Here is a 15,292-nt window from a genome sequence, read left to right as displayed (position 1 = left end):
TCTCAAATGGCTGTCTCAATGGAACTTTGCATGACTTGTCTGTGTGCTGGGGTTCAGCACATCTTGGCTTTGGATACAAATGATGAGTGAGTATCTCAAAGACTAATGACTGATTACACAAGCAGACAGCTCACTGCATTAAAAAAAACAATAAATTCAGATTTCAGGGTAAAACACGAAGAATTCCAAGAAGAAAAAATAAATTGGGGACAAAAATATTTCCTTATCTGGCATACTACTTATGGATCCTTAGCCAAACTAAAAAAAGAAATTGTTATATAATAATTCACCCCCTCACTCGATGCAGGAATGCACAAAATGACTTCTCCGGTGATTGTGTACCTCCTTCAAGCTAAACGCCATTAAAGATCTTACTATTACCGCAAACAATACAGTTACATACACTTTTTGGTTTTATAGTACCCCATGCCATTTTCCTAAATATTGGATAGTTCTATGCTATGACAAAAGGATGGCTCTTCTGTGCTCAAGCTCACCAAGACAATGCAGACCAAAGTAACGGTCATACTATGAGCACTATGGAGATCATAGGGCCAACTTTCCCACAAGCCAACTAACCTACCAGTAAGACCTTCAACTGTAAGAGGAAACTGGAGCACCCAGAGGAAACCCACGAGAACACGGTGAAAACATAGGATCTCCCTACAGACAGACTCTGGGGATTGAACCCAGGGCCGCCGCGTGCTAACCAGTACTTACATATTACTCAAAACTGTGCTTAAAACTGCATTTTTAATTTTTTTTACAAAAACAAAAATCACACTTTGTCCCAACCACAATTTAGATAGCTTTAAATTATAATCTGAGCATAAGGTTCTAGAACTTAAGAATTCAAACTATCTGAAACTCACTCACACAAATACTCCAAGGGGACCAATCCTGTAAACTGTCATAATTCCAAAATTAGTGTCAGGTTTTCTTTCATTAGGCTTTCCATTTTTCCCTTTTCTTTCACACCAGGCAATTACTCAGTTGATTTTTTCAGAATAATTTGCCAAGTCCATGTGGCATTCCCCAGTGTATTTCGTGATTGTTAAGCTGCCACAGAAGCAGTAAATACATACTTTTCTTGTTACAGGAAGCAGAAGGAAAAGGTCACCCAGATAATTAAGCGAATTGCAAATGTCGTTACTAAATACCAAAAAAAAAAGACCCAAAAAATAATGCTGTGTCTGTCAAGACCCATTTGTTAAGGGGAAGCCTTTGCAGGTAGCAAACACCGGGACCGTGGTGTGAAAGAGCTGATATTTACGCTCGACGGAAATGCAATTACAATTAGAATTAGTTCAACAAGTTCATGTGACAGAAATTATTAATTCAGCCTTGGAAATGCTGAGGACAAGCTCTGGAAGCCGTCCAACAACAAAGATGGGATATATAAATGCCACAGGTTTTGCACATCTTAATTTCAATGGGATCACTTGGCTGATTTAGCTTCAGGCTTAAAGAAAATGCGCAAGAATTGTGTTACTTGAAAGTGCAAAGGAATACATTCATAGCGCTACTAAATAAACAGTTTCTACAGGATGCAGGTCCTTTCACACAAAACCTGCAGTGGAGCCCTCTCCAGATAAGGCCAATGCCACTGGCTCTGCTGGGAAGGCAACCCTGTGATTATTCAGCTCAGCTACTGTATGTCCCTCTGCACTCAAAGCTCAATAACTCAAACTTGTTGCAGAAACTAAAATCCTTCCAAAAGACCTACCTTCGCATCCCTTCATCAATGAAAGTGTCAGGACATGCACATGGCATTATTTTCTTACTTCTCTAGCTCAAATGCTCAATGTGTCAAGGCACAAATAAAACTGAAACTTCCATTTATTTACAGTACTTAAACTACTTACAACAAAAAAAGTTGCAATATACATCTCGCACACAGCATAAATTTCTCAAATACCAGTAGGGCTTGAAGAGGAATGCTTGCTCTGAATGAGAGACACTTTTGGAATAAAAAAAGTAATGAGAGCAAAGTGTAGCTTCACTATTCACAGAAACTGCCTTACTGCAAAGTAAAGAGCAGCAATCTTTCTTATGGAACTTTCTTAGATGAGAGGCAGACTGTCTGTTTACTTGCTATATGAAGTGTGTACATAATAAAATAAATATAATATGTTATAATAAACAAAATATTTCAAGATAAGGATTTCCATTGGAATTCAGGTTTTATCCCACGCTGTGATTTGAACCTTAAAACACACCAGAAGAACCCAACCTCCTCAGAAATTGAAATATGGTACCACAGTTCCATGAGGGAACATCAGACATACCTCAGAAAGTAGGATGCAATACATGTTTACATTGCCATTTAAAGAAATAATTATTTATGACATTAATATACAGGTCCAAATGGAGTATAACAACATTTTCCCTCACATTTCATATTTTATATACATTAGTCATTAGTTAAATTAGGGTAATGTCGTTTTAAGAGAAGAATGCCAAAAGTGCTGAGTATGAATTTATTTCCCCCTTCTAGAATGTAGCCTTTTACTGACCTCTGGTTGCTCCTGATGGTGTTGGAAAGGTAGCATGTTGCCCATCAAGGCTGTTCCGAGCACTGACATGAGGGCCATTTTGTGATCCGACACTCTGGCCTTTTGCCAAACAATTGCCTGAAACAACATGGTAAAAAGGGTCAGGTTTTTTTTATCCTAAAATTAGATCTGTTGATTGAGAGTCATCTGCAGGATTACGTGCCTGCAGAAAGACATTCCACACCATTCACCAATCAGGGGACACCTATAAGCATTTTTCTTTCCTTTCCATTTGCTGCAATTTGACCTAAGCAAGAATTCTGAAGGGTAGTCTAGAATGCAGGCTAATTCTGAGGAAATTTCAGTACATTCCTGAACCTATGCAAATGATCTTTCTTCAATGAAAGTGTAATTTGAGCAATTTTACCACAGCTGAGGTAAATAAATGGCACTAGTTTCAGCTCCCTGCTGCCACATGCACTAGATACTGTACGGATATTACTCTACAACCATTCCCTTTTGCATTTCCAGCAAAAAAATACCATTCCAATCATCTGCCTAAAGCATGACGTCTGAAGCTTTATAGCTAGCTATCAGAAGAAAAATGCTTCCTTTAACCTTCCTAATATCAAAAGGCTGTTCTGGAGTATTTCAGAAATTATGTATCTTAAGACAGACAGCAGTTTAGGAGTATTTCATCAGCATGTAGAATGTAGTTTAAAGGTCTTGGCATGGTCCATGTACTTCCAGGCAACACCGAAAGGTGAAAGCGACAGATTTAGAAAGAGCTTTCAATGTGGTCCAAGAGACAACAGGAAAAAATGCACATAGCCATAACCCATTTTTAATGCTGGTGATGTATAGCAGCTTTAATGTAGGTATTCTTGTTGAAACTATCCAGATGTCTTTTTCCAAGGCCAATTGCGCAAAAGTCAGATTTTAACACCAGCGCGCAAGCATGTCAGTGCTGTTTCCACTGACGAGCATAAATCCAAGGTGCTGATTTCTGAAAGTATGTTATCAGTCCCACACCTCAGTGCAGTGAAACATGCAATTTAGAAACTGTAAAAAGATCACTGTAGTAAACAGCTTTTGGAAAAGCTATGGAACATGAGCTATCTTGAAGTGCAAAGTTTGTGATACAAGATACCTCCGTAAGTGCTGATGGCGTGAAAAGGGGGCACGCTCCTCCCTTGACAATCTCCAAATGAATTAAGTGATAGGCAACAAACTCTCCCTCTCCCCTAAAGTTTTACAGAGAGTAGGCACTGTAACTGAATCTGAGGCCAGGCATTCAAACTAGATAATCCAGTGAAGTTTCATGTCCGCATTTCAACCTCCGGTAGAAGGCATCCCAAATTTGGTTGGATGGAGCTCAAGTGTCTGTACAGTGACACTGCAGAAACATATTAATGGGGATGGAACAGCATGTGAATATGGGCTTCAAATGATTTTTCCAGTCACAGGGATGGAAAGATGGCATAGGAGCTTGATCCATGTCAGGTTTTACAAGCTGCTGGCACTTGCACAAATTGCAGAAGAGCAGTAGAGCAAATACAGTATATTGATATTTCAAATCCATGGCTGTCAATAGCCCTACCAGCAATAAGCAGCACTCTGATAATAGATTATCTGTCAATAATGCAATGAAATAACAATTTGCACTTTCTGTTCTCCACATACTGGAGCCTGTGTCTGACCCAGAATTGGTGGAATAGCATATAAAACTAGAATGGCTCAAACTACTATGTAATGGGAATCTTCCTTGTATCCTAGCAGTCTGCTTGGTATATGTCCATTAATGCACACAGGAAAGGAAATAATACTTAACTCATAAGAAACTGGCCTTGATGGTAAAACCCGTAAGTTACCAGAGGATCAACTACTGTACTGTTTTCTAAGCCTGCCTGAAAAGCTCAATATTTTGACCTACTGAGAATTCACTTCTAAGAGGAACTCATTAGGCAATCCTTGACTGATGTAACCCTGCACTGATTGTACAAAGCGAAATAAAAATAAAACCAGATTTTACTGATTAATCAGAATGGCTAAGTGCACAAGAATAGAATTAAGATCCCAAAGGAGTCATTAAGGCAGTTTGAAAGGGTTCAGATTATACATTTTCAAATCTTCAACATTCATACAAAGCATTCATTTTGAGTTATAACTTGCAGTTGTCACAATAAGCAAAAATGTCAGTAGATTTTCACTGGTATTATAAAACAGCAATGTACCTTCTTTATAAAACATACAATAAAGGGAGTTAAGACAAGTTATTTCAACAAAACTGAAAGTAGAACCATGATTAACAGGTTGTCACTTCACTGAATTTAGCACAACTTTATATAATACCCTGCAAACATTCTTTTATTTTTTTTCCCCCAATATAAGAAGTCCCACCACTATGGAAATGGTCCCTAGCTCAAGGTCAATTTGCAGCCATCTTGGAATCATCATTGCTGAAGGTGACGATCCACTCCCTTGCAGCAGAATTAAGTCATCACCATCACAAGTGGATCTAGTGCTCGAAACTACAACCATCAAAAACTAAGTGCCAGCACCTGTGTGTACTGGGAATCATGTTGTGAACATCTTGGTGCCTCGTTAGAGGTAAGCACGACAGATTTGTGAAAACTGGCCATCATATTGACTTCTCTTAACCACACAGAACGGGACAAATACAATCTTTCTGACTTGTTCCCTATTGAGCTTTTGTTAATGGGACCTCAAGTTATCAGGATGACATCCTCCTGAACCTGGTTTTTACACAAAAATCTTTTACACTTTATTTATTAAATAAATTGTGTTAGGCACAAAGGATGATGCCCTTTACCTTTCCCCCCAAGCTTCAAGTTTACACCCGAAGAAGGCTCCAAAGCCAAAACGTTGTGTTTTCTTTCCTCTCTTTTCAGCATGGAATAAACCTATTACTTATTCCTTGACAGTGCCACACATTTTATTTTTTTAAGAGTTCATAAAAAAATGTGTTTTTAAGCTACACAGCATTGGAAGGAGTATCTCCACTCTCATAATGTACTCTTGTGTTTGAAACCACTTTCATATGCAGCACTTCAAAGTATGCTTTCCAGGAAAGAAGTGATGAAAGATGGAAAAAAAAAAACCTTTCTCTCTGATCATGTCCTGCATGGGGTATTGCACTGTCAGTATTCTAACAATTTCTTGGCAGGAAAGCTTTGTTTTCAGAATGTGGATATCAGAATTCAAAATGACTCTATATTACATATTAGGACCAAATAAGAAAATGTTCTAAAAGAACACACACCACTCTGCTTGTAAATAAGGGTGAGCAATAGAACTGAAAAAGTACAATATAAATCACAATAGTGTACCATTGTAAATTAGATTTATTTTATTTGCACTTTTAATATTATTGTAACTGTATAGGGCATGTAGAATGAGTGACATTGCATTTTTAGGTAATTTTCTAAGGGGTGCATGAACATCTAAAATATTCAAAAGTAAACCTGGTTTAATGTGGACAAATCCAGTTCTCATCCTAGTATTCCACCAATTCTGGGTCAGACACTGGCAGTGAATTGGGCTGGTGCTAAAAAAAATGCAATATCCAGTGTTACTGCAATTACAGAAAAAAAAAACAATCCAAAGGAAAGACTGTTTCACTATTACATGTACTTATCGTCATCTTATATTGGGAAAAAGAAGTGACCTATTTTGCGAAGAATAGAAATGTATGTGTTCTGATTTAGAGCTGATTTACTGCTTGTACCTTGTACCCTAGTTATAGAACTAAGAAAAAGACATATGTTAGGTTTACATGGATATTTTAGCCAAATACTGTTGCCTTCTGACATGAACTTCAAGATTTGTTGCAACTGGACTTGACAATCGGACAACATTAAGTATGCTTCAGACTTAATTTGAATGACCAGAAAGAACATGCTTGACTTTTATTTTAGTTGTCTCGTCCTGAAAAGAGCATATTCTGTATGCTCCGTTTTCTTCATTGGTTATCACAGTAGAATGTTTAGAGTATGAACTGAAGAAAACAGTTAATACATTAAGTGCAGCTGTGCAACCTGTAGGAGATGCATAGCTTCTACTTGGAGGAGTGGTCAAATATATCTCATGAGTATCTTAAAAACCTTCCAAAAACGCTACAGGAAACACCTCCTTCATGTTATCAAAGCTATAGGAAGGTCCACAAAACACTGTATATCAAATAAAATTATCAAATATAATGCATTCAAAAACATTTGTAACTCTTACTGACAAATGTTTTATTTAGGCATAATATTGAAATTGATACATGTTTTCAAACCTTTTTTTCCCATCAAGTATGCTAAATCAACTTTTCATTATAGCTCGTCGAGAGAATAAATACATTTGAAGTGTACTATATCTAGTGTAATATACTGGATTGTTCATTAAATTATGAATGATCTGCTGACACAGAGAGACATCTTGTGGTAGAAGCTATCAATGCATGCCTGAGAAAATAAGTACCACGATTTCTGTACCATTCTTAATGTAAAATGTTGAATCATCTTAATCCACTGCTGCAACAATGAAAGAATGGATTAAATAAAATGCCAAAGTTAACAAAACAGAGATATAATATTCTTCAAAATGTTGGACATATAAAAAAATAAACAGCAACCCCATAAATTGCTGTCAATAGGTAGGTCATTTAAATGTTGTGTTATTGAAAACTATCTTGCCACTGCATTAAAGATTTAACTTCACTGTGGACGTTTGTCTTTGGATAACATGCACTTTAAGAAGAAAAGTTCAATATCTGCATTGTATGATGCATCAAAATTGGTTTAATTATTTTACCCATTTAATTGTTCCATAGTTTTCCTACAAAAGAAGCTTTGAAACATTATTTCAGCCCAATACAGAATACAGTCTACCCCTCAGACAACTGAAGAAACTAACAAAAGCAGGCTGGGATATGTCCATAGGCAATGCTGTATGAGATTCTCCACCCTACAGGTCCTATTGAAAGCGGAATGATTATCAGTAGTTCTCCCTGTAATCTTCTTAGCAAGGACAGCCAAGGAACAATGAGTGATCCTCTATTAAATACTGACTGCATGAGAGTTAAAAATGCCTAGGCAGTGGCATTATGGCTGCATTACATTGCTTTCACCAATACTGCCCATAACAGTGAAAGATATTACAACACCGAATTCTACCACAATAAGACCAAAACTTTGGATTGTTGCCTTAATGGTATTTTTAACAGACGTAGGACAGAAACCAAGCATTAAGTCTTAACAGTGCTTTGACAGTAGAACCCAAGAGGGAAAACAGACAGAACTGTTTGGAAGAGGCATATACCTTGTTATGAGTAAATGTGACCCTCAGCTCAGGTTTTATAATGGCATAGGCCATTAGGAGGTCCTGAACCTTCTTTAGCTCTTCCTTACATTTTTTGGCAGTTGAGTAAAACTGCTTTCTCACAGGGAGGTTCTTAAAAAGTTTCAGCACACAAACGGTTGTTCCTGAAAAATGAAATACAGCATCATCTCGCATTCAGTAATGGCAAGTTGTGTTGGGATACTTTGCAATATTTTATGCACATCTGGAGAAAAAATAAATTGGCATTAGTCATACTTTTGACTTAAATATTAGCATTAAGCGTACATGACTTAAGCATTAATCATATTTTTGTTGGACTTAAAAAACTACATGTCCTACCAATATCCAAACAGTACATTTTCAATATATCAATTAAAGTTAATCGGGAGAACCCCAAGCTAACTTAATTTGTGGCCTAAGACATACTTCAATGTTTTAAATCACACATTTAAATTCAGTGAAGAATCTGAAAACTCTGAGAGCTACCGACAATGTCTTTATCTGAACACAGTTTCTGGTCTACAACATACGAAAAGTACCAAGACTCCTGAAGTATATCACAGACTTCAAGACAACGTATGATCTTAAAGAAATTAAAAGCAATGCCAGTAATATGACAATCATATCAAAATACATGATCTTGTCTAAACAGTCAAAGAGACAAAGGAATCACAGTCACTGTCAAATACACAACCACTATCAAATACAAGGCAGTGATGCTATTGTAATCACCGACTGTGAAGGAAGAGTTCTCTCCTACCTTGGCCCAGATGACAAGGCTTCTGGGAGATGATGTTTCCAGAAGAGCCCAGAGTGTACTGAGTGCTGACATCATCTGCAGCTGTTTTTGTGGTAATTATTACCTGAATGTGACAAAGACAAAGTAGGACATATTTTTGTTTATATTAAACTAAAGATCTAATTTCACAGATTGTCGTAAAGAAAAACAAGGCTGGATTTTCTGTATGATGTTTCTACGTGGTGTTTGCGCAGTTACATTGAATGATTTTAAACCATTATGGATACACTAAATCTACGATAATATGCAAAGTTAACTAATAAATCAAAGGCTTAAAACCACACATAATACCATCACAAGGAAATAATTTATGCTTCAGTTTAAGGTGTTTGCATTAGTTGCAGGGCAATTTAAATTTAAATTAGGCGGGATCTTTCAAGGCCTCCCACAGTTTCAGCAAGGTATTTACCAGACAGAATTTCAGATTAGTCTTTTTAAAAGAAGCCGAAACCAGGCTTCTTGAGTCTTCCTCTCCATTCTTTTCCTAAAACAGGTGAAGCTGTAGCTATAGAGCTAATTCGTTGATGGAGATGGTACCAATCACAGAGTCCTGGGAAACAGTAACTTAAGAACAACCCAAGAATCACGAAGAACACTTGTCCCAGAACATGCTGGTTTTCATTCTGCTGAGCTTTCTGTTTTTTAATTGAACGAATCGTTGGGAAAACTTCCAAGTTGGTGCGCAAATGGAACAAAGCAAGCATGTGTAGGAGTTAACTGCACCAGGGCAAAAAAGCACTACACCAGCACAAACAGCAAATAAGTAGATTATAGTCAGGAAATAAAGTATCAACCACTATTTAAAAACCCTCTGAAGAAAGTAAGTCTCTCTAATTTGGCTCAGAATTTGTGTATCTTAATGAATATAGTAAACCCTAGATTTTAGCATACCAGTAAGGGGAAGGGTCCATTATTGCTGAATGTCTGTTAAATCACAAATGAAACCACAAATTTATAAGAAGAAAAAAATTAATATGCTAGATATGCTTAGATAATATCACATATTTTTTATTTTACTACCAAAAATGTTCTTTAGCAGATTTTGTTAAAATCCAAAGTCCTGTAAACCAAGGGTTTACTGTACAACTACTGTAGGTCATGGCCGGACTCTGTGAAGGTCAGAGCTTCGACACACAGTAAAAAAGCAGCTCCTCACCTCTGACACAGCGCAGATGGATCCTAGAGCTTCCCCGCGGAAGCCATATGTCTGCAAACACTCCAGATCATCATGGCTGGTGATTTTTGAGGTGTAGTGTTTCATGGCCATAACAGGAGTGTCTGCTGCTTTGATTCCAAATCCATTGTCTCGCACCTCTATTCGGTCAAATCCATAATTGTCCTTAAAAACATAAGGTGCACACGCTCACACTTTTTATGTGATAGATGTCGAAGAAAAGTCTTCACTCAGGTTAGGTGTGGTCAAGCAGAGTCATTATTCATGCGCATGGGGAGGATATAATCATGCAGATCTGAGAGCAGCCTCTCCTACAGATCTGTGAGTATCCTCTCCACTGAGATGATAAATGCAATGAGTTTTACACAGCAAATTCACACAGGAAAGCTCATTCTAAGTTTCCATATTTCTTTGTAATTGACCACGTTCTTCTTAAGAAGCAGTTTTACCTTGTATACAGACAAAAGGAAGTATATAAATAAAAGGTGTGAAATGAGCTAGACATTCTGCTGTTGTTGCATTAATATCAAAAAGTCAAATAATATGCTTGCAATTGTTCTTTCATACTGTTGCTGGGTAAAAGGCATTTTTCAAAAGCCAATTAGTCACTATCTTATACACTTTAAAAAAAGTAAATGCTAAAATTCTTCCTCATAGACATATTAGCATATATGTCATATTATCAAAGTCATTATATTAATCAACATGATAGAAAAATGGTGGTTAATTTAAACTGCGATTTAAATCCCATTTTTAAATAACTGCCTTAAATGGATTTCCACTACCTTTAAAGTTTCAGTTTAAAATTTTAAGTTTAAGTTTAAAATTGGATAATGATATTATGTAAAAACCTTCAATACAAATATTTCCATTTGTTATGATCTATAATTCTATTGGACTTACTACTTTTAAATGGAGAAAGTCAAGCTATTCTCAAAAGAGATTGAAAGGGATCTAGCTTCAGGTGATGATATACTCATACTTAATGTACATCTGTATAATGTAATGTACTAGCAATAGGTTATTAAAATTGGGACACAACATGACATTGTTCGCATGCCGCAGGTGATATCTTTCAAATGTTTTAAGGATTACCCTCTGACATTCATTTAAACCTCCACCATATCACCCTGCAACTCACAGCTGCCAACCAACTGAAGCTAAGCAGGTGTGAGCCTAGCCAGTATCTACTGTAGATGGGAGATCTCCTGGGAAAGCTAAGGTTGTTGCTGGAATTGGCATTATTGGAGCCAGTAGGGGGCACTCACCCCATGTTCTGTGTGGGTCTTAGTGCCCCAGTATAGTGACTCTCTGTGGACATTAAAAATCCCAGGGCATTTCTCAAGAAGAGTAGGGGTATTACCCCAGCATCCTGGCCAAATTTCCCAATGGCCTTTACCAATCATGGCCTCCTAATAATCCCCATCTATAATAATAATAATTGCTTACACTTATATAGCGCTTTTCTGGATAGTCCACTCAAAGTGGTTTTCAGATAATGGAGACTCTGCTCCACCCCCACCAAAGTGCAGCCCCACTTGGATGATGCAGCCATATGCACCAGTAAGCTGACCACAGAGGCTCTACAGTGTTGCCATTTCAGAAGGGAGTGACATCACTTCTGTAAACTCGCTCAGAGCAGGAGCCCTGTTACCTGAACAGATGGTTCTGCTTGCAAGAATGGACTTGTAACCTGGTCTTGCTCCCGCAGAAACCTAGTGCTTGTGTCGAAATGGGAAAACCATGTCCCAGTAACATGCCATGCATGGGGGAAACAGTCAACGCTGCCCATGACACACTCTGCCCAAAGGGCAGCCTGCCACAGGGCGCTATTCCTCTTCCTCGCGGACTTGACTGTCAAAGGGACAGCATTAACATGATCTACAGGCACGAGTTATGGAAGGCCTCCCTGTGTCTACTAAAGCATGTACTAATTTCCAATTCACTAGCTACAAACAAACAGATTCAGAAACTTGTACTGACTGCCATTAGCAAGTCTCTGGAAGAGTAAGATGGATTGTTGTCTTTCTTGACAATACACTGTCAGCTTTGCAACCCTCTATGCCAACAAATCAGAGGTTTTTCCAACTTATCTGCTCATTGTGGCTCACTGAGGACTGCAATCTGGCATTTGTACTTTAGCCCAGGGGTTCCCAATTCTGGTCCTGCTATTTTTTGTTCCAGCCTGGCACTCACTTACACAAATACACCCTCAAATGGCTTAACAACGTGAACTTTTCGACATGTGCTTAAGCCTGTTGGAGGCTGCCTTTAAACTATTGCATTTCATAATTAAATAACTATCTGTGGTGTTTGGTGTTATCAAGTTTGATTTGACATTCCAGATATTTTTTGCAATATAAGAAACAAAAGTAAAGGCAAAAACTCTCAAAAACAAATCAGTAACACCGATCCGCTGTTCACTTGATCTGATCACTGATCATTCAGGTGTGTCAATATGTACAGTCATTAAGCACCAATATTCATCTCTGCACAATCTGTAGTCCTAAAGTTTACAGGTGAACATGGAATCATATACTATTCATAGACAGTGGTAAATGTCATTCTTGTGTGAGTTAGCAATTTAATTTTAATTTTGACAGAGGTTCTCTCCAAAATCTGTTCTCTTTTTTTACAGTAGATTAGGACCTCCTGTAAAACATTACTTTTTAGTCATGTATAAATGAGCCCCCGGGTTAATGCAAACAGTTTTTGTCTGTGTACTGGAATTAATGGAAGAAAGGCCAAAACCATAGATTTGTTAAGTGTAGATGCATTCAACAGGAGAATTAAAAATAAAAAAAGATGTTACATTGAACTTAGGCACCCCTGATCTCAGTTTTTATTTTAATTTAGTTGAGATCACAACTATTGTACCATTAAATTTACAATAATTCAAAACAATCACATGTTAATATAAAGACAATTTTTTAAATGTAATCCTCTGCTTTAATAATAATATACTGAGCATAAAAACATTTTTTTCACTATCCATCATATTTTTCAACACCCATTTATTTTTAAACTAGGTTGCTAGGGAGCTGGAACCTCCTCCAGGAAGCAATGGTTGCAAGGCAGAATACACCCTGGATGGGACACCAGTCCACTGCAGGGCATTCACACACACCAATACACACTCACACCAGGGTCCCAGAATTATCCCAGAACCCAATTAACCTACCAGTAAGTCTTTGGACTGTGAAAAGACACCAGAGCACCTTGAGGAAACCCAAGAGAACACAGGGAGAACACACAAACTCCACAAAGACAGCACCCCAGGAACTGAACCCAGTGCCCCAGCACTGTGAGGCAGCAATGCTAACCACTGTGGCACAACTCCGCCTTCAAAAGATACATGTTATTTATAATAGTAACAAATCCCACCCCACAGACGTTCAATGGAAAATAAGTCTAGTGAGCGGGGCATCCAGGAAAAACTGTCACATTGTCATCTCACAATTAAGCTGTTGTTACACAAGCAGCAAGGCAAACCAGCTGAGCTATTAGCACATCTGGATGAGCCCACAGGAAAGGCAGGAGATGAAGCTGCAGGACCTGATCACTGTAGCACTGTGCTGTCATGCTGCTTTGAATCACGACAGCTGGAATTCTGTAGTGACTAGACACTCCTGGCCTAGCCATGACAATTTAAGTTCCTCGTCAAATAGCGTAAAACTATTACTGTACTGTTCTACGACTGCATCATACTTGTTGACATTTATCAGGGAGGTCAACCCAAAATCTTGCTAAGGAGGACATGGCTCCACTGCTGTCATATTCACCTGAGCTGACTTAGTCTAGGCCCTCATACGAACTGTAGCATTCTCCTGATGCTTGATTTTCACCAGGCTCGACATTCAATAGTTATTAAATGGAGAGACAGTTTTTCACTCATACAAAAACTTTATAAAATGTTAGCTAGGCCATATTATCGAATGGATTTTTTTTCTAATAAAGATCAATGCTCACGAAAGTAAAACAACACCATTAAATGAAACATTCTCTATTAAGACAGTAAGGAAAGCTATTACTCTTGGAAACCCATTAAGAACAAGAGAAACGTTTCAATGAATTGCAGGAATAAGACATAAAATTCTACTTGACAAAGCCTACTCAGAAAAAAAAAATGATTACCATTTTCACTTCAATACTTGAGGCATTGGCATCCAAAGAGTTCTCCACCAGCTCTTTCACCACATTCACCACAGACGTGATGACCTGTGAGCTGGAGAGCAGCCGGACAGTGTCTGGAGGCAACTGCTTCATGGCCACTTTTGATCCGTTTCCTGTAAATTCAGACACAAGAGAATTTTATATTGGGATTACAGTCATTCTGAGCATGAAAAGAAACGTAAGCTACCTATGCCTTTATGCTTTTAGAAAATAAATTAAATGGATATTACATATTTAAGGTTTTTGGAGTCTTTGTGATTATCATTAATGATTAACTGTGATGCATTCTGGTGACACTGAGTGCTGCATAAGTTCTACATCATCTTATAAGTGTAAAGCTGTGACTGGGCACAGTGAGGTGATTTATCTAGTTGATTTGACATAAATGAAACCATATTCACAACTTATCAAGCAAGCAATGCTTCAGTGCCATCAGTATGTTTGAGGAAGTGCACTATCACTCACTGTCTGTAGTGTTTCACAGCCAGTAATTTCTAACCTGGCTAAGTCATTTATAGACAAACACAGTCTATCAAAGCCATGATCTGCAGGACCTCCATTCACAACACCTCACCAAGATCAATACATCATCATCATCAGCCATGTGTGATGATCCTGGGAAGTAGTGCCTAGTTGCCACAGAACTCCACTCATAATTGTTGGCAACCCATCAGTACTGTGATTAAATCTTGGAACCTCACTTACTGCCCTTCCTGTGGGCACATCTTGACATACTAACATTCCAACAGGACAGCACACATCTTCATGCTGCTCATATAACAACTCTCTTGCAAGATGAGAGTCCAACATTCATGCCATGATACCCTTGCTCGCCAGACTTGAACCCTATTGAACATTTGCAGGATGATGCGTCACATCTAGGTTCAGAGATTCAGGCTGAAAGAAGCTGCTTTATCCAGGCTCTAGAACAATTGGTCTGGATCCCACAAGACAGCATCTGCAACTTTTTGCAAATCATGAACTTTATTTGTACAGCTCATACTCCTTTCATCAGTAAACACATGCTATCATCCTCTGATCTTTACAGTAGACCCCCTGTTGATAAAAATTGTTAACCAGCACAATAAAGTTACCCATGTCATGTCTGTTTAATAAAAATGTTAGTGCACCCGCTCCAAAAAACGAATTCCTGATAACATTGTTGCTTTGTTGCAGTTATATATTTTAGTGTCTTTTTACTTACAGATTGCTTTTAAAATGTTTTTCTGCACTAAAATCATGCTTTTGAAAAGCTCATTTGACTAGCTAAAGTACCACTACAGCCTAAAGATAATGTAGAATCAA

The 15,292-nt window shown here is 37.9% G+C and overlaps 1 protein-coding gene across 3 annotated transcripts in view; it reads right to left on the bottom strand.

The window, feature by feature from the left end:
• Positions 1–15,292, bottom strand: part of pms1 (PMS1 homolog 1, mismatch repair system component) — a 32,997-nt gene that overhangs the window by 17,248 nt on the left and 457 nt on the right. Inside the window, exons 1-6 of one of the 3 annotated variants that reach the window (XM_069196616.1) lie at positions 14,562–14,619; positions 13,949–14,100; positions 9,797–9,979; positions 8,602–8,704; positions 7,821–7,984; positions 2,517–2,633 (exon numbers count right to left, since the gene is read on the bottom strand). In XM_069196616.1, the coding sequence (XP_069052717.1) occupies positions 2,517–2,633; positions 7,821–7,984; positions 8,602–8,704; positions 9,797–9,979; positions 13,949–14,080 (699 nt within the window). In that variant the 5' untranslated portion in view covers positions 14,081–14,100; positions 14,562–14,619. Of the gene's footprint in view, positions 1–2,516; positions 2,634–7,820; positions 7,985–8,601; positions 8,705–9,796; positions 9,980–13,948; positions 14,101–14,561; positions 14,620–15,292 lie in introns of those variants that run through there. The other 2 variants (XM_006636676.3, XM_015359280.2) reach the window with 2 other exon arrangements.

This window comes from Lepisosteus oculatus, chromosome 12 (assembly GCF_040954835.1).
Source record: "Lepisosteus oculatus isolate fLepOcu1 chromosome 12, fLepOcu1.hap2, whole genome shotgun sequence".
Classification (NCBI taxonomy): Eukaryota; Metazoa; Chordata; class Actinopteri; order Semionotiformes; family Lepisosteidae; genus Lepisosteus; species Lepisosteus oculatus.
Note: the sequence above shows the minus strand (reverse complement) of the source record. Positions and strands in the feature narration are given on the sequence as shown.